Source organism: Eptatretus burgeri, chromosome 17 (genome assembly GCF_056783735.1).
Source record: "Eptatretus burgeri isolate ZD-2024b chromosome 17, Ebu_testis_v1, whole genome shotgun sequence".
Classification (NCBI taxonomy): Eukaryota; Metazoa; Chordata; class Myxini; order Myxiniformes; family Myxinidae; genus Eptatretus; species Eptatretus burgeri.
In genome coordinates, this window is record NC_140977.1 from 56134293 (window position 1) to 56156958 (window position 22666).

Here is a 22666-nt window from a genome sequence, read left to right on the forward strand (position 1 = left end):
TAAAATTACTCCGATTTTAAACCTCGTTACCTCCGGCATTGAAGGTGGACAGAGATTGTGTTTTCACCCCCGTCTGCTTGTCTGTGAGCACAATATCTCAAAACGTTACGGACGGATTCGGACGAAACTTGGTGGACAGGTTGGGTGTGTGACAAGAACACTGTTCAGCTTGGTGGAGGTTTGTGCTCCACTAAAGTTCCATTAAAACCATAAAATCTTGACGATGTGGACTGGAAACGAACGTTTGTGCTTCCTTCTTGGTTTGAGTGTGATTCCTCCAGTCTTCTGTCACTAAACTGAAAGAGGAAATGACGTGTGTGTGCAGCCCCATAATGAGAATGTGCATTCTTAGACAAACATGACCATGTGACCTGCCAATCAGTTTGAATAATATTTATTTTGGCAACTTATCAGTAAGATAGGGACAGCCAATTCAGGAGTCAAAGTGAGATTGGGTGCTCAGAATAGACCCGGTTGGGCTAAACTGAAACAGGTTGTTTTTAAGGGTGTGGTCACTAATCCAATGCACAGATCAAGGCCGCACCACGTTTGATCCAGTGTTGTGGGGGCTGGTCAGTCGGTAGATCCACCGATGTTACATAATTGGTTGAGTGCCCAGTGGTAGACAGGGTACCTGTGAAGGTAGAAGTTTGGGTCAGGAATTCAATGTGAAAGGGACAATGAGAGAAATGGATGTATTGTGGCATACGTACCAGCGCGTGTTAGAGTCTTGTAGATGGGGCAGCAGTACACATTGGTCTGGGTGGAGCATTTCGCTGTCGGTATGAGCCACAGTACCGCCATGGAACTGTGGAGCTCCTTGGAGTAAGGCTCTGCTAACAGGCCATCGGTGCTGGACCACCGTGCTCCCTCGAGGAACAGGCCATGGATACGGCAACCCACATCAGGAGGGGTCTGCAGCTTGTCCGGTCCATCTTCAAGAACCTGGTAATTGATCATGGAGTTTATGCATAATTTTTAAAATGTTATTTGTAAGCTACCAATAAATTGGGACTTCCGGTTCCGGTTTTGAGCGGCAAGAGGTCTCCTTCGGGGCTCCCTGCTGACGTTCTCAAAGTTAAGTTCCGGTTGTTATTTGTCCCGTTTTAACTGTTTAATTTTCTCACCTACATGTTAATGTGTGTTCCTAGTTCGGTTTTGTTTCAAAAATCGTGCTATTTTGTGAATATTTATGTCGACGTTCTTACCTGGTGTTTGAGGCCTAGTCCTAGGCTTGAGGCCTACCGGTTCCACTCGGTGTTCGATCGTTTTTTTTTTGTTTGTTTGTTTGTTTTTTCTCCCCATTACCTTCAATTTTCATCCTCCCCACTTTCCAAACATCCCCCATTCTCCCAACTAATCTCTTTCTTATCTCAAAAAAAAAAAAAAAAAAAAAAATACCCAACAACAACAACACGCTCACCTTCTCCCGATTCTGCTACTTCTTCTTTCTCTTAACTTCCTCCTCGTCTTCCTCGATTTCTTTTTTTTTTTACACTTCCATGACCTAATCTGTTGAACTCTCTCATACATTAATATTAACAACAAAAACGATCTTATAATGCTTCATCTTCCTCTCTCACACATGTGGTACTCTTTACTGTTTCACAATGCACTACTCTTCTGCTATTTTAACAGACTGCTCTCATTTCGACCTCTCCTTCATTCCTTGCCTAAAAAATCCAACTATTACAGCGCTTCTTCTCTCCATGCTCTGAATTCGCCTTCATTGCATCCATCAAGAATTGTGTTAAATCGCATCTCTGACCTAAAACTTTTAAAAACCACAGTTTGCCATGGATGCTCGCTTTCCATCAACCATTCTTTTTTTCCAACTTCAGTGCCAACTCACCCCCTCACCCCTCACTATCACTCTCAAAGCAACCATCCCACTCTTCTCCCTCCAAGCCTCCCTCTCACCTCTTTCAAAAATTCCCCCTCACCTTTCTCCCACCTTTCATCCCCCTCACTCTTCCTTCTCTAAGTTGCCCCCCTCTCATCCACCAACCTGCCTCCCTCCACTGCCCTCTCACCTCCATCTCTTCACTCCACCTCCTCAAATCCTCAACTGCCATCTTCCTTGTCTCTTGTCCCCCCTCTCTCCCAGCACCACAGAGCCTTTTCTACTCCTCATTCGGCCCCCTCCCCTCGCTATTCTGCAATACCCCACACTCCTTCAGCAACCCTCCTTACCTCCCCCCCCTCGTCCCTCGTCCTACCCTCCCCCGCCCCCTCCACCTCCTGCACCCAAAGCCTCCTCCCCCACCTCTTCATTAAAAGTGTGGACCTCAAATATCCGGGGCCTTCGCTCAAACCTTTCAGATCTTTCCATGCAGGTTGCCACTGACAAACCAGACATTATCTGCCTAACAGAAACTTTCCTCTCCCAAGACGTGTCTGACTCCCAAGTATCTCTCCCTGGTTACTCCCTCTTACGGTATGACAGACCTGAGCCTCGTCCTGGTGGAGGTGTTGCTCTCTTCATCAAAGACTCTATTCCTCACTCTCCCTGCACTGCCCTCACTCCCCCACACCCCCAGGAATACCTCTGGCTTCGGCTTCCCCTCCACTCCCACCTCATGTTTATATGTGTACTGTACCGTCCACCGAACAGTGATGACTCCATCTACACCTCACTCTCCGAAAACATGGACCATCTTCTATCTTCTCATCCAAACTCTCTCTTCCTCTTATGTGGCGACTTCAATTGTCATCACGCCAGTTGGCTAGGTGTGGGTACCTCTCTCACCTGCCATGGGACATCAGCAAAAGCTTTCTGTGACTCATTGGGACTGACTCAATCGGTCAACTTCCCGACCCGGATCTCAACCAATGGTACTCCATCTCTTCTGGATCTGATTTTGACAAATTTCCCTGACAATATCTGCTGCTCTTCCTTCGCTCCAATCGGTTCTTCTGACCACGTCCTTATTAAAGTGGACATCTCTCTGGCTGTTATCAGAGAACCACCTCACCGCCATCGAGTCTGGCATTTCACTCAAGCCGACTGGCAGGGTCTCCGAGCAGCCATCAAACTTACAGACTGGTCTCCTATCACTACTTTCTCAAACATCAACTCATCCTGGGAATTCTTTCAAAGAAACTTGCTCTCCCTCATGCACAGATTTATCCCCTCTCGTGTTCAGTTGTCTTACCCTTCCTCCCGCCCTTGGTTTACTGAAGCTTGTGGCGAGGCAGTTGTCCTGAAACAACTTGCCTTTGCCTCATGGAAAGCAAACCCAACTGAGGGCAATCTCAGTTCTTTCCACAAAGCTCGGAACAAGTGTGTATCTACCCTCAGGAGAGCCAGAAAACAACATCTTTCTCATCTCAAGTCTGAACTCTCAAACCTCTCTCCCTCCTCAAAATCCTGGTGGCGTTTAATCAAATCTGTTTCTGGTGTATGTTCCCCCTCCATCCCCTCCCTTACCTCAAATGGCCGCACTGCTGATTCCACACGTGATAAAGCTGAATGTCTAAACTCGGTGTTTGCAGCTAAATCTTGTGTCCTAAACCCATCACTATCTCTACCCACCTTACCCAGTCGCACCCAACTGTCCCTGGACTCTGTATCCTTTTCTCCTGACAAGGTGGAGAGCTTGCTTTCAAACCTCGAGTCAGATTCTGCAACCGGTCCAGACGGCATCAGCCCACGTGTCCTCAAAGCCTGCTCTTCTGCTCTTGCTCACCCTCTCTCTGTTCTATTCACCCTCTCATTTTCCCAAGGTCATCTGCCATCTGCTTGGAAATCTGCTAACATCACTGCCCTGCATAAAAAGGTGCAAAAACAGATCCCTGTAACTACAGACCAATCAGCCTTCTCCCAATCATCAGCAAGGTTATGGAATCCATCATCGCTTCAGACATGAAATCCTTCCTCTTCTCCAATGGCTTGATTTCCAATCATCAATTTGGTTTCAGACCAGGTCACTCTACCCTGGATATGCTGCTACTGCTCTCCCATCAATGGATGGAGGTCCTCAATGCCAGACAGGAAATCCGAGCCGTATCCCTGGACATATCACGTGCTTTTGACACAGTCTGGCACCCTGCCCTACTCACCAAACTCTCTTCCCATGGTATTCAAGGCCATCTCCACTCATGGCTCGCAGACTTCCTCTCCTGTCGCAGTCAACGTGTGGCCCTAAATGGAGTTCTTTCATCCCCTCTTCCTGTGCAGGCTGGAGTTCCTCAAGGTAGCGTTCTGGGCCCTGTTCTTTTTCTGGTTTTCATCAATGATCTCTCGGACTCTCTGGAAAATCCTCTATTTCTCTTTGCCGATGACTCCACCCTCTGCCGTACCATCTGTCATCCCTCAGACCGGCAAGCAGCAGCTTCTTCGCTCACTGCAGATCTGGATAAAATCACAAACTGGTCCAACAAGTGGAACATGTCTTTCAATCCAGACAAATCTCACACTCTCACTATGTCTCTTCGAAAGGACCGTTTACAAAACCCCCATCCACTTTCTCAACAATCCTCTGGAAGAAGTCTTTTCTTTCAAGCTTCTGGGTCTCACTATCTGCCATGACCTTTCCTGGGAAAGTCACATTTCCAACCTTGCCTCAAAAGCCAGTCGCCGACTGGGAATCCTCCGTCGTGCAAAGTCCTTCCTCGGCCCTCTTGAGCTCCTGACCACTTACAAAGCTTTTGTCCGTAGCCTGATGGAGTACTGCTCTCCCCTCTGGGCTGGTGCTCCTGCCTCCCACCTTTCTCGACTTCACGCTGTCGAAACCAGGGCTTTTAAGATCATTGGCATCTCCCGCAATGAAGCTGAGTCTTTGGGCCTCTCACTCAATCACCGCAGGTTGGTCGGTGGTCTTTCTGTCTTCTACCGACTCCTCTCCAGCCTTGCCCCCCTGCTCTGTCTGCGATTTGTCCCAAGCACATTTCCACAGGGCGCTCAAGGTCCGCCAACAACCCCCTTCTGGTAAAACTACCAAAATCACGAATCACTGCTCATCTTCACTCTTTCATTCCTCTTTTTCCCGCCTTTGGAATAAACTTCCTCACTCTATTCTTTCCCATTCTTCCCTCCAGGCTTTCAAAACAGCTGTTCACCACCACCTCTTATCTTCCCCCATCCAAATCCTCGATCTTTTCTACCCCCGATAATCCACCCAAGCCCACTTCCTTCAATTCTCCTGCTTTCCTTCCTGAAAGTCCCTGTAATGTCCATCTTCTCCTCGCCATGTTCCCCGTCCCATCCCCATCCCTCTCCCTTCCACAGTTCACCGGTGTCTGTTCCCCAATGTTTTGTCCCTTCCACTCCCACCCCTCTTGTCTCATGCCTCCTTGCTGTGAGTTGTGTGTTAGCTCTCATACGAGCCTCGACCAAGGTATACAAAAAAAAAAAAAAAATTATTGAGTTGATAGGATGTGGCAAAAGAGGACCATTTATGGAGAACAAAGGTTCACAGCAGCTCATTGCAAACCAAACGTACTAATTTGTTTCTTGTGAATAGGAACCTTGAGAAATGTGAAGTTTTCCATCACATATGAGGTCATTAGGGCAGTGTAAGGAGTAGAGGAAGAGAAAATAGAGGATGGCTTGGATGACATGGGGAATTCAAAACTTGAGTTATATATTTGTGTGTGAAATAAATGTACGGGCCAAAATAATTTGATAAAGGCCCATCATCAAACTTTTGTGGGCTTGGCTTGTGCTCACCAAGAAATTGAACGAAAGCGTGTCGATGGGGATCTGCTCCTGGCGCGAGTAGTTTTGGAGGGTTCCGGTGAGGAAGGCCTGAGGAAAAAAGAATCCGGAAATCCAAAATACCGGCGGTGGACCATCATCGATCCAACACTGAAGAAAGTGTACCCGTTGAACAAGATCCCCGATCCAAGATGCCAGGGCCTTGAGAGAGGGGTACGCCTGTGGAGGACATACAGGAAGGTTTAACGTTCCTTCTATTGGCAATGTGTTCCACAATGCATTGCTTTGGCTCTTCCATTCTTACGTGGAGGGAACGTGATCGGCTCTTCCAGGGTTCAATCCGAGTAAGACGACTAAGCTGTGAGGGGGTTACCGGTGAGCCATTGTGGGAACGTGAGAAAGACTTTGCTAAGCAGATACGATAGGTTGAATGACTTTTGCATTGTGAGTTCTCTGTTGTAAACTGTTACTGTGACGGGCATGGAGGTTCATTTCTGCTCATGTGTATTGGACTCAATGTAGCTGTATTTTTGCACCTTAGCTTTCCAGAGGTTAGGCACGCTGTTGATATAAAGACTGTCTGCCATCTGCTCCAGTTCCAGGGACATGACGACAAGACCCTGTAGTGCACGCGACAACTGCTCCAGGCTCTGCCTTACCACCAGAAGCAACCTGTTGTACCTGCCAGGATACCACGTGAATATTACAAAGCATCACCGATGTGATGTCATTAGTGATGTGGAATGTGATGTTAAAATGATGAGCAGAGAAACACAGCTGGTTTTGAGGGGGAGTTCTGTTTGACATATTAAGGAAACAGGCAAAAAGTACAAGCTCATTTCCTGTGAACTGACCTTATGACCTCTTGAGTGAGAACTGTATTCATCGACTCTTCATAAGAGAGTGGAAACCTTTCCTCCATGATGGAAATATCAAAGGGAAGTGGAACTCCGTCTATCATATGCTGGCATTTCTCCTGAACCGTCTATCACACAAGCGATAAAGCAAATTGAGGCTATGTTGGAAAGCTGTACGCGTTGAATAATGTGAGCCGGTATACCTCTTCATGGGAGTCTCCCGTGCCAGTGGCGGGACGTGGTTGCAGGCAGAGCAGCGTGCCGAGCAGCGTGAATGCCTCATTCTGTGCAAACGTGATGTTGGCATTGTCGTGGAGGCCGAATAGTTCGGGTGGTTCATTGATGGGAAGTTCGTGAATGTATTGCAAGTGGGCCTGAGAGCCAGGGGAGGCACAACAAGAAATCATCGGTGACATATCATGACAAAATACAATGAAAAGAATGAGCCTGAAATGATAGTGAGATCTCCAAAGTGCATTCCCTCAAACGAAAGAGATTATGGGAAACGGAGAGTGATGCAGAGACGAGAACTCTCATGGAGCAAAGAAGCAGCTTACATTAAGGTCCAAGGGTCCAATGTGCCTGTACAGGCCTGATTGGGAGTATGAATGACCCTCTTCGAGCACGGCTGGGGTGTAGAAGTCCTCCAGGATATGCGTGATGCATCGCCTGTCTGCGTTATCAGTAACCCGGCCGCCGTAGTTGATTTGTCCGGCTGTGTATCGGAGCACCTGGAAAAATAAAGGAAACATGATTTTTAAAATTCAGTCTCAGCAAACCGAACTGATCTTGATTATAATTGTGGTCACCAACCATTGCAGGAAGTGGGCTGTGCATGCACCAGAATGTTTTTGAAAGTGTTGGTCGTGACCTTATAAGGGATGTCGTCATATTCGTTCAAAAACATGCGCAGCTGGCTCATGCAGATCTTCAGATCCCCGTCGGTGAACTCATAAGGAATGTTGAAGCCAAGAGGACCAAACTTCCTCCGCTCCAACGTGACCGCGTGGAAGAGGCAGAGGGAAAAAAGCAAGGCTTTGAACTCCACCGGCTGGGGATGGCACAAGGGAAGGTAGTGTTAGATTTTCTCACAAGTGTTCCCACAAGTGACGGAAAGCCACATTTGTTGGTGGACGTTCAAATTCCCACGGTGTCCTTCGGCAAGAGTAGTTGAGCTATCACCGGCATCCTGAACAAATTACAAATTCCTGCCCTAAGCGGCAGAGGGCACGGCATCAGCGGCACAGCCACGCCCTCAGCTAATGATGCGACCCCCACGGCCTTGTGCTCTATCCGAACGAACAAGAGCCAGATGACTGAAGCCTACCCTTGAATTGTTCAGACTGTCCATGTGGCTTCAGTTTAACAATGTGCGATTTGTCTGGGTGTGAGTTAGAATCCACGTTGGCATGAAGGAAAGGGGGGACGGGTGGTTAATCCTGTGATTTGGAACGGCGATGCATTTGAGACGATGAAGAATTCCAAGGGCGAGTAGCAAATGGATATGAAACTTGCTTACACTTTTATGGATGCACAGTCAAAACGAAGAATTCACGAAAGTAATCACTTGGACTCCCCAGAACGTGTGGAGTTAAACAAGCAAGCTCGCGTGTTGTGAATTCAACGTAACCTCGAGAATAATTCAGGTAACGAGGAGTAACACGAAAAGTTAACTGAAAAGCTAAGGTGAGGGTGTGTATGCAGCACGAGCGTTGCTATTTCACACACTTTGGAACAGTCGTCGATCATCTCATCAGATAGAGCTAGATAAGAGCGCAGAAGGTTTGCTTTGATGCCACGAGGAGGTTCCACAGTCATCTTGGAACTGCTCTGCAGCACGGACACGGGGAAGTGTGCACTCGGCAAGCTCGTTAGCCACAGGCGGAATTCTCTGTGCACCTGATGTTCGGCAGGAAGAATGCACATCCGGACATTACCGTTCAGCCAGTCATGTTATCACAATTATTAATGTTTGTAAAAAAACAACAACAGGAGATGGGGATAGAATAGGTGTGTGAGTGTACGACTTTGCATGTGATCGTATTCCTATGTTAGTGTGTGCGAGTGAGTGCATAGTGGTGCCTTTTCTGGATCTATGCCCTCTATAAGGCGTTCCAGGGAAATCATCCAGCTGGGTGCAAGGTGACAGTTCTGGAAGAAGACCCAACTTCCTTGGTCCATTGCCCTCTGCATCATTTCCTCTGCCCGTGGACCCTGGTGGGGAATTACAGGGGAGGGTGATGGTATGCAGGTGTATGTTCCATCATTTAACACCCAGCCGTCGGTCACGGCATGTCATATAAACACACACTGTACCTTGAACCGCCCCCATCGCTGTTGAGACAACTTGATTTAGAAACATTCCGTTCGTGATAACAATCAATGGAAGATGCATAAGCACACGAAGATAGTGCAAGGTGGAGGTGCACAACACACAAACCTGGCCCTGTCCCAATGAGATGGCATTTAACTTGTGCCCAAAGTTCATCTTGTCAGCAAAACTGTACAGCTGGCTGGCAGGGTCGGTGCCAGTGGAAAGTACGAAGATTAATGGAGTTCCAGGGGATGAATCCTGATAAATCGCATCGAGGCTGGATGCCTGGAGGAGGCCCGAGATGCTTGGTCAGTAATGTATCGGTATGAGTGCACAACCATAACTATAAACACACTTGTATACGAGCCAGCAATTTCATTCAATCAATCATTCACTGTGAACCTTCGACGGAGGATGTACTGTGATCAAAGTATTAATAAGGGCTGTTGGGGTAACAATGCACACGGAGGGCCCTGAAGCAGCTAAATCACCAAAAGGCATATAAGGTGTGACAAATATATACAATGTATGTTTTATATTCCTATTTCGTACTGTCAAACTATGGGAAATTATGACGGCACTCGGTAGAGTTCATACCTCCGCCACGTTGAACAGGTTATGTGTTGCATCCCACTGATAGGCCGGATCTGGATCCGGACCTCAACCAAAATCTAATTGGCTTGTTGTTGTCACCTAACCAACTCATCCACAAAGTTTCTGCGGAATCCGTCCATAACGTTTTGAGATATCGTGCTATATATCGTTTTTAGCCCTATCTCTCAATGGTGAAGAATCACTTGAAAAATTCTCAGATCCGGATTAGGATTCGGATCTTCACCAAAATCGAATCAATTCGTCCTTGTTACACACCCAACATGTCCACCAATTTTAGTACGAATCCATCCATAACCTTTTGCGATATCGTGCTCACAGACAAACAAACAGGTGTGAAAACATAACCTCTGTTCACCTTCGGTGGCGGCGGTAACAAAAGAGCTTTTTAATATCAGGTCAAGTCTCATTACAGAGCAACGTATTGAAGCAGATCGGAACAGTCAAATAAGGGACATCGTCGAACTGTAGGCCTCACTGTCAGTCGGTTGCCTTTTTATCCTCTTCCATGAGCTTTGATGTTGTCTTTAAAAAATAGACAAAATAAATAACATACACATGAGCAGACAAATCTCATGGGTAGATATGGGATACAACGTGCTCAAGAAGGTGATGGGTCGTCATCCTGAAAGGCTGGAATGAATAGCACGACTGGATGATCATCGGGAAACGGCAGCCGAAGAGTTTAAAAGCTTGTGATGAAATAAAATTGTTCACGTGACTTTGTCACATGTAAGATGAAACGGTCATGGTGCGGTCCGTACCTGTGGCTCGATGAACCTCTGGCCGAGATTTACGGCCACGAAGTTCTGCAGGGCACCTGTGACACAGTCAGCACGCAGGCAGCGCAGGAGGAGTAACCGAGCAAATCGGCACACGATGTCGCTCCACGGCTCGCTCAAACTTTCACTGTCAGGGCACGTGCAGCGAAGAGTTTACACCTACATATCACGATGGGTACCTTTCTTGTAGCACAACGACATTCCTCTGTGTTTTACCATATATTCACACATAGAGACTGTCACTGCCTAGGCCGGTTTAATAACACACCTATCTATACGTGTTTATAGGTGAGACAACAGGTTTAAGGAAGCTTTGCTTTTCCATGAAGCACCCCCCTCCTCCCATCAGCATCCGTACACTTGTGATGGTTACACCAAAAACGCTTCGCGGTCCATAAGAGTGCAAGACCTCAAGATTGATACTCATTGCACATTCTCACAACTCAAGTGTATGCATTTGTTTCCTCGAGTTTTGGAGACTTGATAGTAGGTGACATTACAAACAACTGTGTTTTCTAGTCCTGCATTGTGGAATGCGTCGTTTTTAGGAGGGGCGTTCTTGGTGAACATTTTCCTTGTAAGTCAGTTAGATCCGAGCAGACCTTTGGGGCCGAGGTGCTGGAAACACTCACAAATCATGAATGTTTCCGTGGCAAAGAAGCAATCCTGGCTTGGTCTCCTCTCGCAGCCATGGAAATCGAACCCATGCCACTGAGGGCAATGCAACAAGGTTTTACCCACTCCACTATCAAGCCAATAATTGGGGCAATATAAGAAGAAGCACTGCTTTCGCTGCTTCAGACGCATAGGACTGCTGAAGTAGTTTTCCTTGGCTAAAAGGCACAATCCTGGATGGGTCGCCACTCGGACAGGAAACTCAAATGACAGGACAGGAAACTCAGACAGGAAAAATGTGAAAGTCGGAGCTAACCACTGGGGATCATGACTGTCGAAGAGTGGGCGCAGCTTGATGGCGTAGCTGGGCAGGTCTGCGGCTAAGTCTTGAAAGCGTGGGAGAGCCGTGAAGGCCTGTAGGCCGCGCCAAGCTCGCTCGGACAGCCATTCGGGAGCGGGGTTCGGCCGCAACATGGCAGGTGCAGCACCCCCGGTCAATAAGAACTGCCATTCCTCCTGCACACAAACAGTGCATTCCCTTCTCTGCAATCTTTCACAGAAACAATTTGCTTGTACATCAAGGAACTTAGACACAGGATAAGGTCCATCGGTCAATCATGCCTGTGATATAATTCACACCCAATAACTTAATTTATCAACCATGAGAGGTGATGGGATGGTAAAAGAGGCGCTAGAAGGATGGATGAAAGGAAAAAAGACCAAGAAGGAGGAAAATATGGACGTCACAAGACCATCTAAAAAATGGAAGGTCATAAGAAGAACTGAAGAGAAAAGCACAAAGAAGACCTAGCTTGGAGAAGGTATAATTGAAGTAGAACCTGTCCAAGGGAAGACGACTGATGAAGATGATGATGACCAACACACAGTGGCCTCCTCTTTCTTAAAGATACAGCATATTGGATAGTTAATCTCTAAAACTTAAAAGAAGATGGGATAGCAGGCTTTTTGTCCCCATGAATGATGCCAGCAACCACGGCGAACACCACACCAGTATGGCAATCTTAACTTTCGTTTTTTAAACGGAGAAGATCAAGGCTCATGGAAGAGGTGAATGACAGAGGGATGATGTTGATAACGTTGATGGAGCCGAGGGAGTTGGCTTACAAGGGAAGACAAAGAAATTGGGAAGGAATAAACACACAAGAAACAAATGTGGGGATGAACATGCAGGACAAGGAAAGTGAATGTCGAGAATGACCACGAGGGAACCAATCCAAGATTGGACAGCTTAAAGTGAGAGCACATTTCGAACTGAACAACCTCGTAGCCCTCAGCAAACACTACCCGACCTTTTTTGAAGGTGTCTCATCCAAATACGAACCCAGATTGACTCTGCTTTTTGAGATTTCCAGGATTAAAGTGAAAAACGCTGGATTTTTATTCCTTTAAATCTCGTCATCTGATCTCATGTAATCTTCCACTGGAGGCTGATTGGGCTGCACTGGCAGTTTTAGACCAGGATCAAATATTCAGTGAAAACAAGCTCAAATGAGCTAAGATCCTTGTCCTCTTAATGATGACGTCATAAAAACGAATATGACGTCATTGTGATGTATCAGGTTTGCGATAAATCATCTGTGTAGATAATGGAATAGGCGATTTCCATTAGCGGCGATATTATGACGTCAACTTTTTTTATAGGAAGAATTTCCAAAATCGGAGATGGTTACTGCCTGCGCGTGGGCTTTCTGCATATACATGGCAAGTTTCACGAATATCCGATGAAAACTCTGGGTTGTGAAACAAAAAATGTCAAAAAATAGGAATGACGTCATAAAAATTGATATGATGTCATAGTGATGTATCATATGTGTGGTAATTCATCTCTGCTAATGCCCTGTTCGATTCCCGCAAACAGGATTCAAAAAGCTTGCCTAGTTTCGGAGATAATTTTTTTAGGCGATTTCCATTAGCGGAGATATTTTGACGTCATAACTTTTTTTCTAGGAGGAATTTTCAAAATCGGAGATGGTTACTGTCTGCGCAGGGTATTTTTACATATATATGTCAAGTTTCAGGAAGTTTCGATGAAAACTGTCGGCTGTGAAACAAAAAAGTCCACAAGAAGAAGATGAAGAACAACAACGTGAGTAAGACTTAGAGATCCTCCTCGAGGAGCTAAAAACAATGAAAAAGGAAACATTTATTAATTTGATCCTTTTCTTTACCTTCCATCTTCATCCTCATCCTCATCCTCATCCCCCCACTGCTCATAATGTTCTTCTCACATCCCATTCTTCCCTCTCCTTATCTTCAAGGGGCACATTAATCCTTGGCACACATTTGTTCAGTTTAAATTGAAAGATGCTCGATATTTGACATCTGAGTCGATTGTTCTCAGACGAGACTTCCGAATGGTTGTGCTTTTATGGTTTTCACAATCTTGAGATCCCTATGGAGTTTGGAAGAAATCCCTGAGTGTTCTCCAGAGCTATGTTGTGTGCGACAGTGTGCGTACGGCTTACCGAGTTCAGTTGACCAGAGTGTATCAGGATTCGAGCACACACGAGCACGGCGAAGAGTGGCTTGTGCTGTTCAAAGAGACTGCGGCACACACGACCGTACAGAGCGAACGTGAAGTATTCGTTGATATTGTTGATCCTCTCCTCCAAAGAGTCTGCACCAGCAGGAAAATGAGAAACAAAGCCTCGTCATCAAGCAAGAGTAAAAGCCACAGCAAAGTAAACAATAGAGCATGAAGGATGTTAAAAGTTGTGCAAACGAGAAGGGCACCCGGTGGATTGCATACCTCTGCCAGGTAGATTACTTCACTTTTTGTATCCCACTGACAGGCTCGATCTGGATTCAGACCTGAACTAAAATCTCATCGGCTTGTTCTGGTCACCGAACTATTACTCACATTCACTAAAATTTCGTCTGTCGCTCAATGGTTAAGAATCACTTAAAAAAAAATTTCTCAGGTTCCGATCCAGATTCGGATCTTCACCAAAATCGAATCATCTCGTCCTTGTCACACACCAAAGCTGTCCAACAAATTTCGTCCGAATCCGTCCACAATTAAAAAGAAAATATATCCTGTTCACAGACAAACAAACACACAGGGGTGAAAAACATAACGTCCATCCACCTTTGGCAGCGGAGGTAATGAATCAGAAATATCGAATCGGACTCTCATGGCTCTCTGTCATTAGAATGGCGAGTGTAGTGGTTCACGTTCGAAACGTTCACATCCGTCATTACAGCAAAGTCTTCACCAAAGAACGTTGCTGCAAATAATCAGTGGTTTTCACAGAGAAAGATACAAACTCTTTCTCTGTCGTGGGATAAAAGGCCTCGGGGAAGGCGAAAGATCCTCTTGGAATTTATAAAAAAAACAATAAACCGGTTTACGGCGCCTTGCCTCGCGCGCAGCGTCACGTGCCAGGCGAGCACGTCATGCTTCGTCTCACTCTGTTGCACGTGCATGGCGCGTAACATCGCGTGTTCGCTCCCGCTTAGCAGGGTTATCTTCACACAAGTTTGATTCAGAACAGTTTAAATCAGAGCAGTTTAGGCTGAATACAGAAAAATAAGGAATAAAGAAGAAAACTGTATTTTTGGAAAAAGTAAAATTTTAATAACTACGGTATTCAAAGGTGAGCGTTAAGATTTTCAAAATAGTTTATAGCTAAAATGTTTTTTTTTTGATTTTTTTACTTTGATTTTATTTTTGACTGCACTTCCTCAGGTCCCCAGCAATACACCCGCCAAGTTTGAAGTACATTGGATGAACAATTGTCGAGAAAAGTGAATAACACGCACGCACACACACACACACACACACACACACACACACACACACACACACACACACACACACACACACACACACACACACACACACACACACACACACACACACACACACACACACACACATTTCCTCATTTATTAGTTCGATGCAGGCTTATCCGAACTTCCCTAAAGGCCCTGTCACACCTTGACGATTTAGCCAGCGTATGCCTGACGTATGCAAAATTTGGCTAAAACGCTGGCACACGTCGAATACGTTATGGGTATGTTTGTATACGTTAAGAGCACGCTGGCATACGTCGTAGTACGCTGGCATACGTCGTAGTACGCCAAGGTGTTAGACAAATTTTCCATGCTTGAAATTTTCCTACGTATGCCAGCGTATGACTCACATTCCGCATACGCTGGCATAAGTTGTAGGCACGTTACGCGATCGTTGACACACGTCAACACATGTTACTTGTAAGTTACTCATAAGTCGAAACACGTCGAGGTAATTGTTAGCATACCCGAAACTTATTTCTAACCTTTGAGTAACGTGTTGTAGGCACGTTACGCGATCATTGACACACGCCGACAACACGCTAAGCAATCGTTGGTATAAGTTATCTATAAGTTATCAAAACGTTCTGTGTACGTTAGTAATACGTTATGCATTTGTCCAACTCGTTGAGTACGCCAAAAAATGGAAAAAAACATCAACACTTCAACGTTAAAAAAAAAACAAAAAAAAAAAACATGGAGTCTGAAACACTGACGGGTTCCTCCTGTGAAGCCCATTTTTATATACCAATTCCACTAAACGTTGCCAATACGCCATTATACGGTAGCTGTAAGTTAGAAACACATTCAGTAAGTTCTGTGGTCGTCCGGAAGACGTCAATCAAATACGTCTACATACATCAATATGCGTTGGAGATACGTTACACATAGGTTCAAAGCACGTTACTCATAGGTTAAAAATTAAGTTTCGGGTATGCTAAACATTACCTCGACGTGTTTCGACTTATGAGTAACTTACAAGTAACGTATGTCAACGTGTGTCAACGATCACGTAGCATGCCTACAACTTATGCCAGCATATGCGGAACGTGTGTCATATGTCGAGTACGTCGAGAAATTTTCAACATGCTGAAAATTTGTCGACATACTCAGTGTATGACGACGTATGCCAGCGTACTACGATGTATGCCAGCGTACTACGACGTATGCCAGCATGCTCTTAACATATACAAAACTTCCCCATAACGTATTCGACGTGTGCCAGCTTGGTTCGGCAAATTTTTCATACATCGGCATACGCTGGCTAAAACGTCAAGGTGTGACAGCGGCTTCACACTTCTATGTCTAGTGCGGTTATGATTTGAATCGTCGAGCCGCAGCCTATGAATAGCCTACGCCACGTGATCGTCGGCGATACGCTGCCGCGCGCTATGCATAAGTTAGACTATCGTTGGGCATAGGTTGTGAACGCCGACAACACGCTCAGCATTCGTTGGTATAAGTTATCTATATGTGATTAAAACGTTCTGTGTACGTTACTACTAATACGTTATGCAAACGTCCAACACGTTATTATACGCCCAAAACTTTTTTAAAAACATCAATAGTTCAGTGTACGCCAGCGTTTTACATACATTTTGAGACCTTGCCATACGCTGGCTAAAACGTCAAGGTGTGACAGCCCCTTAACATAATATGAGAGAAAATAAAAAAGTTCAATAAAGGTCAAACGCGCCAAACTTATTCACCACCGAATTCACAAACTTATTCACAAACCTTCACCACCGAAGGTGGACGGACGTTATGTTTTCACCCCTGCCTGTCTGTCTGTCTGTCTGTGAGCAGGATATCTCAAAAAGTTATGGACGGACTTAGACGAAACTTGGTGGACAAAGTTTCGAGGCCACCGACCTGCCTGTGACAAGGATGAATTGATTAGATTTTGGTGAAGATCCGAATCCGGATGTGAGAATTTTTTTAAGTGATTCTTTACCAATGAGAGATCGGGCCAAAAACGATATATAGCCTGATATCTCAAAAAGTTATGGAGGGATTCGGACGAAACTTGGTGGACACGTTGGGTGTGTGACAAGAAGAGGCTGAATAGATTTTGTTTATGGTCCGAATCTAGATCCGGCCTATCAGTGGGATATAAAACATAAACTGTTCAACTTGGAGGAGGTACACAGTGCCTTCAGAAAGCATTCACACCCCTTGACTTGTTCATATTTTGTTGTGTGTTGTGCCTGAATTTAAAATTTATTAAAATTAAAAATTTTTGTCACTGATCTACACATAATATCAATCTATGATATCAAAGTGGAATATTTTTTGTGGAATTTTTTTACAAATCAATTAAAAATGAAAAGCTGAAATGTCTTGTATAAATAAGTATTCAACCCCTTTGCTATGACACTGCAAATTGAGCTCAGGTGCATCCAATTTCCTTTGATCATCCTTGAGATGTCTCTACTACCTGATTGGAGTCCACCTGTGGCTAATTCAATTGACTGAATATGATTTATAAAGAAACGCACCTTTCTATATAAGGTCCTTTCTTGGCACGCCTGAGCTCATGACAACAGAGAAAGCTTTCGTCCACAGCCTGATGGAGTACTGCTCCACCCTCTGGGCTGGTGCTCCTGCCCCTCACCTTTCTCAGCTTCACGCTGTGGAAACCAAGGTATTTAGGATCATTGGTGTCTCCCAGGATGAGGCCGAGTCTTTATGTTTCTCACTCTCTCACCGCAGGCAGGTCGGTGGCCTCGATCTTCTGGCCTCAATCCCCCTGCTCTGTCTGAGATATGTCCCCCCCCCCCATATTTCGATAGGGCTCTCAAGGTTTGTCAGCAACCTCCTTCTGGTAAAACTACCAAAATCAAGAATCACTGTTCACCTTCATCCTTTCATTCCTCTTTTTTTCCCACCTTTGGAACAAACTCTCACACTCTCTTCAATCACAATCTTCCCTCCAGGTCTTCAAAACAGCTGTTCACCACCATTTCTTATCTTCCCCCATCCAAAACCACGATCTTTTCTTCCCCCACGAATCCACCCCAAACCCACCTCCTTCAAATTCCCTGCTTTCCTTCCTGAAAGTCCCTGTATCCTAACATCTTCTTTACCCTGTGCACCCTGCCCCCATCCCTCTCCCTTCCACAGATCTCCTCATGTATCTGTTCCACACTGTTTTTTTCTTTCCCTCCCCCCCCTCCTCTTGTCTCCTGCTTCCCTTGTTGTACGTCTCATCAAACTGAGCAACCGGGCAAGAAGGACCTTGGTTAGGGAGGTGACCAAGAACCCAATGACCACTTTGAGAGAACTACAGAGTTCCTTGGCTGAGATGGGAGAACTTGCCAGAAAGACAACAGTCTCTGCAGCACTTCACAAATCGAGGCTTTATGGGAAAGTGGCCAGACAAAAGCGACCCCTGAGAAAAAGGCACATGGTAGCACGTCTGGAGCTTTCAAAAACGCACTTGGAAGATTGAGAGCATGAGGCAAAAGATTCTGTGGTCTGATGAGATAAAAATTGAACTCTTTGGCCTGAATGCAAAGCGCTACATCTGGCAGAAACCGAGTACAGCTCATCACCCATCTAACACCATCCCTACTGTGAAGCATGGTGATGGCAGCATCGTGCTATGGGGATGCTTTTCAGTGGAAGGGACTGGGAGACTTGTAAGGACACAGGGAACCATGAAGGGAGCGAAATACAGGTGACCCTCGTATAACGCATATTCTGATAACGCATTTTCACTACTGTGTGGATTTAATTCAACAACAAGGACCGCACTACGTTATTCTAAGCGATTCATTCATGCTCCATCATTCTGAGTGAGTCGTTCATGCTCCTTCATTCTGAGCGAGTCGTTTACGCTCTGTCATCCCGAGCGAGTTGTCCATGCTTCGTCACCTTTGCAAGTCATTTGTGCTCTGTCATTATGAGCGAGTAGTTCATGCTCCGTCATTCTGAGCGAGTGGTTCATGCTTCTTCATTCTGAGCGAGTCGTTCACACTCCGTCATTCTGAGTGAGTTGTTCACGCTCTGTCATTCCTCCATGTTCCGTCATGTTCCAACAGGATAATGACCTCAAGCATACAGCCAAAGCAACACTGGAATGCCTTCATAAAAAGAACATGAAAGTCCTTGAGTGGTCCAACCAAATCCCAGACTTGAACCCCATTGAGAATCTGTGGAAAGATTTAAAAATTGCTGTTCACTGACTCTCCCCATCCAACTAGACAGAACTTGAGAAAATCTGCAAGGAAGAATGGGAGAAAATCCCCAAATCCAGGTGTGCAAAGCTGATACAGACATACCCAAGAAGACTCGAAGCTGTAATCGCTGCCAAAGGCGCTTCTACAAAGTATTGACTCAGGGAGTTGAATACTTATGTAAATGAGATATTTCTGTATTTCATTTTCAATTCATTTGTAAAAATTTCTAAAAACATGTTTCCACTTTGTCATTATGGGGTAGGTACATTGTGTCGATCGGTGACAAAAAAAAAATTAAATTTAATCCATTTGAAATTCATGCTGTAACAACAAAATGTGACAAAGTTAAGAGGTGTCAATACTTTCTGAAAGCACTGTACGAGCACTCTGCAGAGTGCCATTGCAGTTGTTAAGGTAATTGTTAATAAACTCCAAAAATCCAGGTTTTCCGTACACCTCCACTCCTTGGTTCCTCTTTTCTCATGTTCAATTACACCTCTCCGGGATTTAAACAAGTGGTCCACAACCATCTCATGTTATCCTTCATCCCTACCTGTGACCTTTTAACCCCATTACTCTGATATAACCCCACCACCTTACTCACAGGCTATTTCTCTTGTTTCCTTCCCTCCTCTTTGTGTCTGTCTGTCTGTCTGTCTCTCTCTCTCTCACCCCTTGATTGTGTCCAACTGCACCAACTACAGCTCCACTCTCACTACGTTTTATCCTCTGTCACCTCACTTTTCCATGAGTCTAGATCCTGTGTACACAGAGAAATTTTGGTTTTTATAACCCAACAATCGAGGCCAAAATCTAGATTGCAGAAAGTCAAGTCCAGTGCAACACATGCCCTATAAATAAACCAAAGCAGTGATTAAAGAGGAAAGTCATTGAAATTTCATCATCTGTTGTCGATGTACGGTACTGTACTATCCATGGAGTCCCACAGGTCTGCTGTGGCAATTATAGATCAGAAAGTGTCCTGATTAAGCAAGATGGTCAACACTATACCTGTCCCGTGTAAGGAATCTGGAACTTGGCTGTGGTACTATCACATACTGGCCCACTTTTTATAGCGATATCATGAGATTTAAAATGATCCACAATGAGTTAAAGCAGACAGGATTGCCAACTTAAAGTCGAATCCAATGTTTGAGATGCAATTACATCAGGAATCATATACACGGGCCGCCGATTTACTGCGGCAAGTCTTATGTAAACTCTAACAGAGATTAGACAAGTGTGTTTAAGGACAAAATTAATCATTACACTTGATCGACCAGTAAACCGAAAGAAGAGTAATTTCAATGTGAAAAGGTAACATTGGTTGTCTTTATTGCTAATGATGTTGCCCTTCAGAAAAGTATCAAATTTAAATATTTAGTAAAGATCACACATTTTTGTTTTTCCTTTCATAATGACTACAGGGTCTCTGTCATTCCTTCGTACCTGCACGTTCCGAGGAAGAAATTCCATGCACGAAGCTACGCAGGAACCAATCCAAGGAATACTGATACATTGGATCCACATTTGCCATGTCAGTCACACAGAAGAAGAGGATCCGAGTCCGCACGGCTACGGGGATGTACTGCATCCTTGTAACATCAATATCTTTCTCCGTCTGCTCTGCACTTGCTACCTTGGCCTATATTTTGGTGGCAACACGTATGGTTACATCATTAAATCCATCCATGCAGAATCATCCTGACAAACTAGGAATATTGGAATTTTTAGCATACACTTTAAGTACTGTGCAGTTGTCATGTAACAAACATCGATGGAGACATTCACAAGTTAAAGGTTTCTTCTTTCGCTTAGCTTTCATCATTTTTTGTAGTCAACAGATTGATGTTCAGAATAAAGCAGGAACAACCGTACCTTGATGTCAGCTGCTGTCATTTTAGAAGCCTCGAGGACCTGAATCAACTCCTCATCATCCACAGGATTTCCCTCCGACGAGCTCAAGCGCTGCAGGATCCTGTCCTCGATAGCTTCCAAGTCTTGGCGCATTTTTGCCCCGCTTATGATCAGCTGATTCTTTGCCTCCTCGAGGTCTGGACGCTCCTTAGCCACCACCATGCACAGCAACTGGTCTTCCAAACCACTGATGGTTATTACAAACATGTCCAGTTATGTGGTGGTGACAAAATTACATGGTTTGAAAAGTTGAATCTCACCAGTGAGGTAAATTCATTCTTTCAATGTGCTATTATATACCAAAGTGATGGAAGGAATGATCAATTGCATCAAGTACACTATCTTGTTTCAACTAACCTCAGTGTGGTTAGTTCTAGGAATCTTATGTAAGTGTTTCAGTCCTGGTCAGTAAGTTCCTGTTGCTGCAGTTTGGTACATGTTTCAAGTGGAAATGATATTCCAATGAATGTGCAATAAGTAATTAATGTGGTTCAGGCTCAGAAACGAAGAGGTGCTCACATGGAGTTCAGTTCAATACATTCTAAACTCGAGGGCTGCAATCGAAGATCAAGGATGGTTCCCGGTATGGCCAACATGTAAAATTATTCAATTGGTAGCACTTGAGATTCTGCCTCATTCAAAAGAAACGTTTTTTTCCCCTCCAGGAACCTCAATGATGAAGAAAATTAAATAATGGGAATTAAGTAATTGAATAATTAAAAAATATTTAAATACTGCAACTCGGAGTTGAAAATTGGAAATAATTGAAAATACAAAAATAATTAAAAATAGAAAAAAACCTTAAATTGTTAAAATTGAAAAATAATATATTGAAAATTTAAATAATTTCAGATATTAAATAAATGAAAATTAAGTTTTTTTTTTTTAAATGGGGGAACGTTTTATTCATTAAATAATTGAAAAGTATGGAAAAAATTAAATAATTGAAAATGAAAAAAACCCCAAAAACATCAAACAATTAAATATAAAAAAATAATTAAATACTGGAAAATTATTCTTCAAAAAGCAGGACACTATGGACACCAAAACTAAACACTTTGTGCCTCCCTCGGGGAACCATAATTACACATTCCTCACCTTGATGAAAGTGTGAAGTTGATGAGTGTCACCTTCGTAGACCTTTCAGGTGTATAATGTGGGTTTGGTAGTTTGGTAGTTATGTACAAATGAAAGTCCTTGTGGTATGGGATCACCGAGTCACCCAGACGAATCATCAGTACACCTTGGTGCAGGAATGTCTGTGTGCAAAAAGACCAAAAAAGGTTCCAGGCAAATTTAAAATGTAGCTCAGAATGTATGTCAGTGTGTGTGTGTGTGTGTGTGTGTGTGTGTGTGTGTGTGTGTGTGTGTGTGTGTGTGTGTGTGTCCTCCATAACTCCAAAACCATGAAACCTAGCAACTGAAACTTTGCATGCATAGTAAGGGAACTCAAAGGAAGTGCAAGAGTGAAAATTAGGAGCTTGGGTAAGTTAAAACACCCCTTTTGAAGATAATTAACGGCCTTATTTAATTATAGCCTTTACCAGGTGCATCATTGGCCACCTCGCTCTCGATGGGGTCTGAAGGCGCATCCTGGGTTATCTCACTGGGGTCTTAATTCGCCATTTTTTGGGGCCCTGTTCAACCATGCCTTGACTTGGAACAGGCCGCAACGGTTTATTCATGATAAAGTTTTTTTTTTCACTTTCCTCACTCACATTATCGAATGCCTGTTCATCATAGCTACGAATCGCTGGTTGCATTGCAATGCTTATAAACGCCCAGAGATGCCAGCGTTCTTTGCTTTATTTCATTTCCGCACATGCGATCACCATGAGAATCTCTTAAACTACAAGAATTACAAAATTGAAGTTCCAGAATTGAACTTAGCAGCAGTTCTGACTGCTGAAAAG

At 44.5% G+C, this 22666-nt stretch overlaps 1 protein-coding gene and 1 long non-coding RNA gene across 5 annotated transcripts in view; one reads left to right on the forward strand and one right to left on the reverse strand.

Annotated features, from left to right (window-relative positions):
- Positions 1 to 378: 378 nt before the first annotated feature.
- Positions 379 to 22666, reverse strand: part of DNAH1 (dynein axonemal heavy chain 1) — a 157140-nt gene continuing 134852 nt past the window's right edge. The window contains exons 63-79 of one of the 4 annotated variants that reach the window (XM_085861164.1): positions 21852 to 22012; positions 20715 to 20940; positions 20286 to 20481; positions 13326 to 13477; positions 11156 to 11355; positions 10207 to 10351; positions 8957 to 9115; positions 8599 to 8730; positions 8245 to 8415; positions 7388 to 7567; positions 7074 to 7247; positions 6720 to 6890; positions 6514 to 6644; positions 6196 to 6340; positions 5672 to 5878; positions 714 to 945; positions 379 to 634 (exon numbers count right to left, since the gene is read on the reverse strand). In XM_085861164.1, the coding sequence (XP_085717290.1) occupies positions 516 to 634; positions 714 to 945; positions 5672 to 5878; positions 6196 to 6340; positions 6514 to 6644; positions 6720 to 6890; positions 7074 to 7247; positions 7388 to 7567; positions 8245 to 8415; positions 8599 to 8730; positions 8957 to 9115; positions 10207 to 10351; positions 11156 to 11355; positions 13326 to 13477; positions 20286 to 20481; positions 20715 to 20940; positions 21852 to 22012 (2901 nt within the window). In that variant the 3' untranslated portion in view covers positions 379 to 515. The remainder of the gene's footprint in view (positions 635 to 713; positions 946 to 5671; positions 5879 to 6195; positions 6341 to 6513; positions 6645 to 6719; positions 6891 to 7073; positions 7248 to 7387; positions 7568 to 8244; positions 8416 to 8598; positions 8731 to 8956; positions 9116 to 10206; positions 10352 to 11155; positions 11356 to 13325; positions 13478 to 20285; positions 20482 to 20714; positions 20941 to 21851; positions 22013 to 22666) is intronic. The other 3 variants (XM_085861166.1, XM_085861165.1, XM_085861167.1) reach the window with 3 other exon arrangements.
- LOC147010178 (uncharacterized) lies at positions 14155 to 20403 on the forward strand. The gene is made up of 3 exons (XR_015052730.1): positions 14155 to 14456; positions 14549 to 14607; positions 20264 to 20403. It is a non-coding gene; the product is annotated as an uncharacterized LOC147010178 (long non-coding RNA).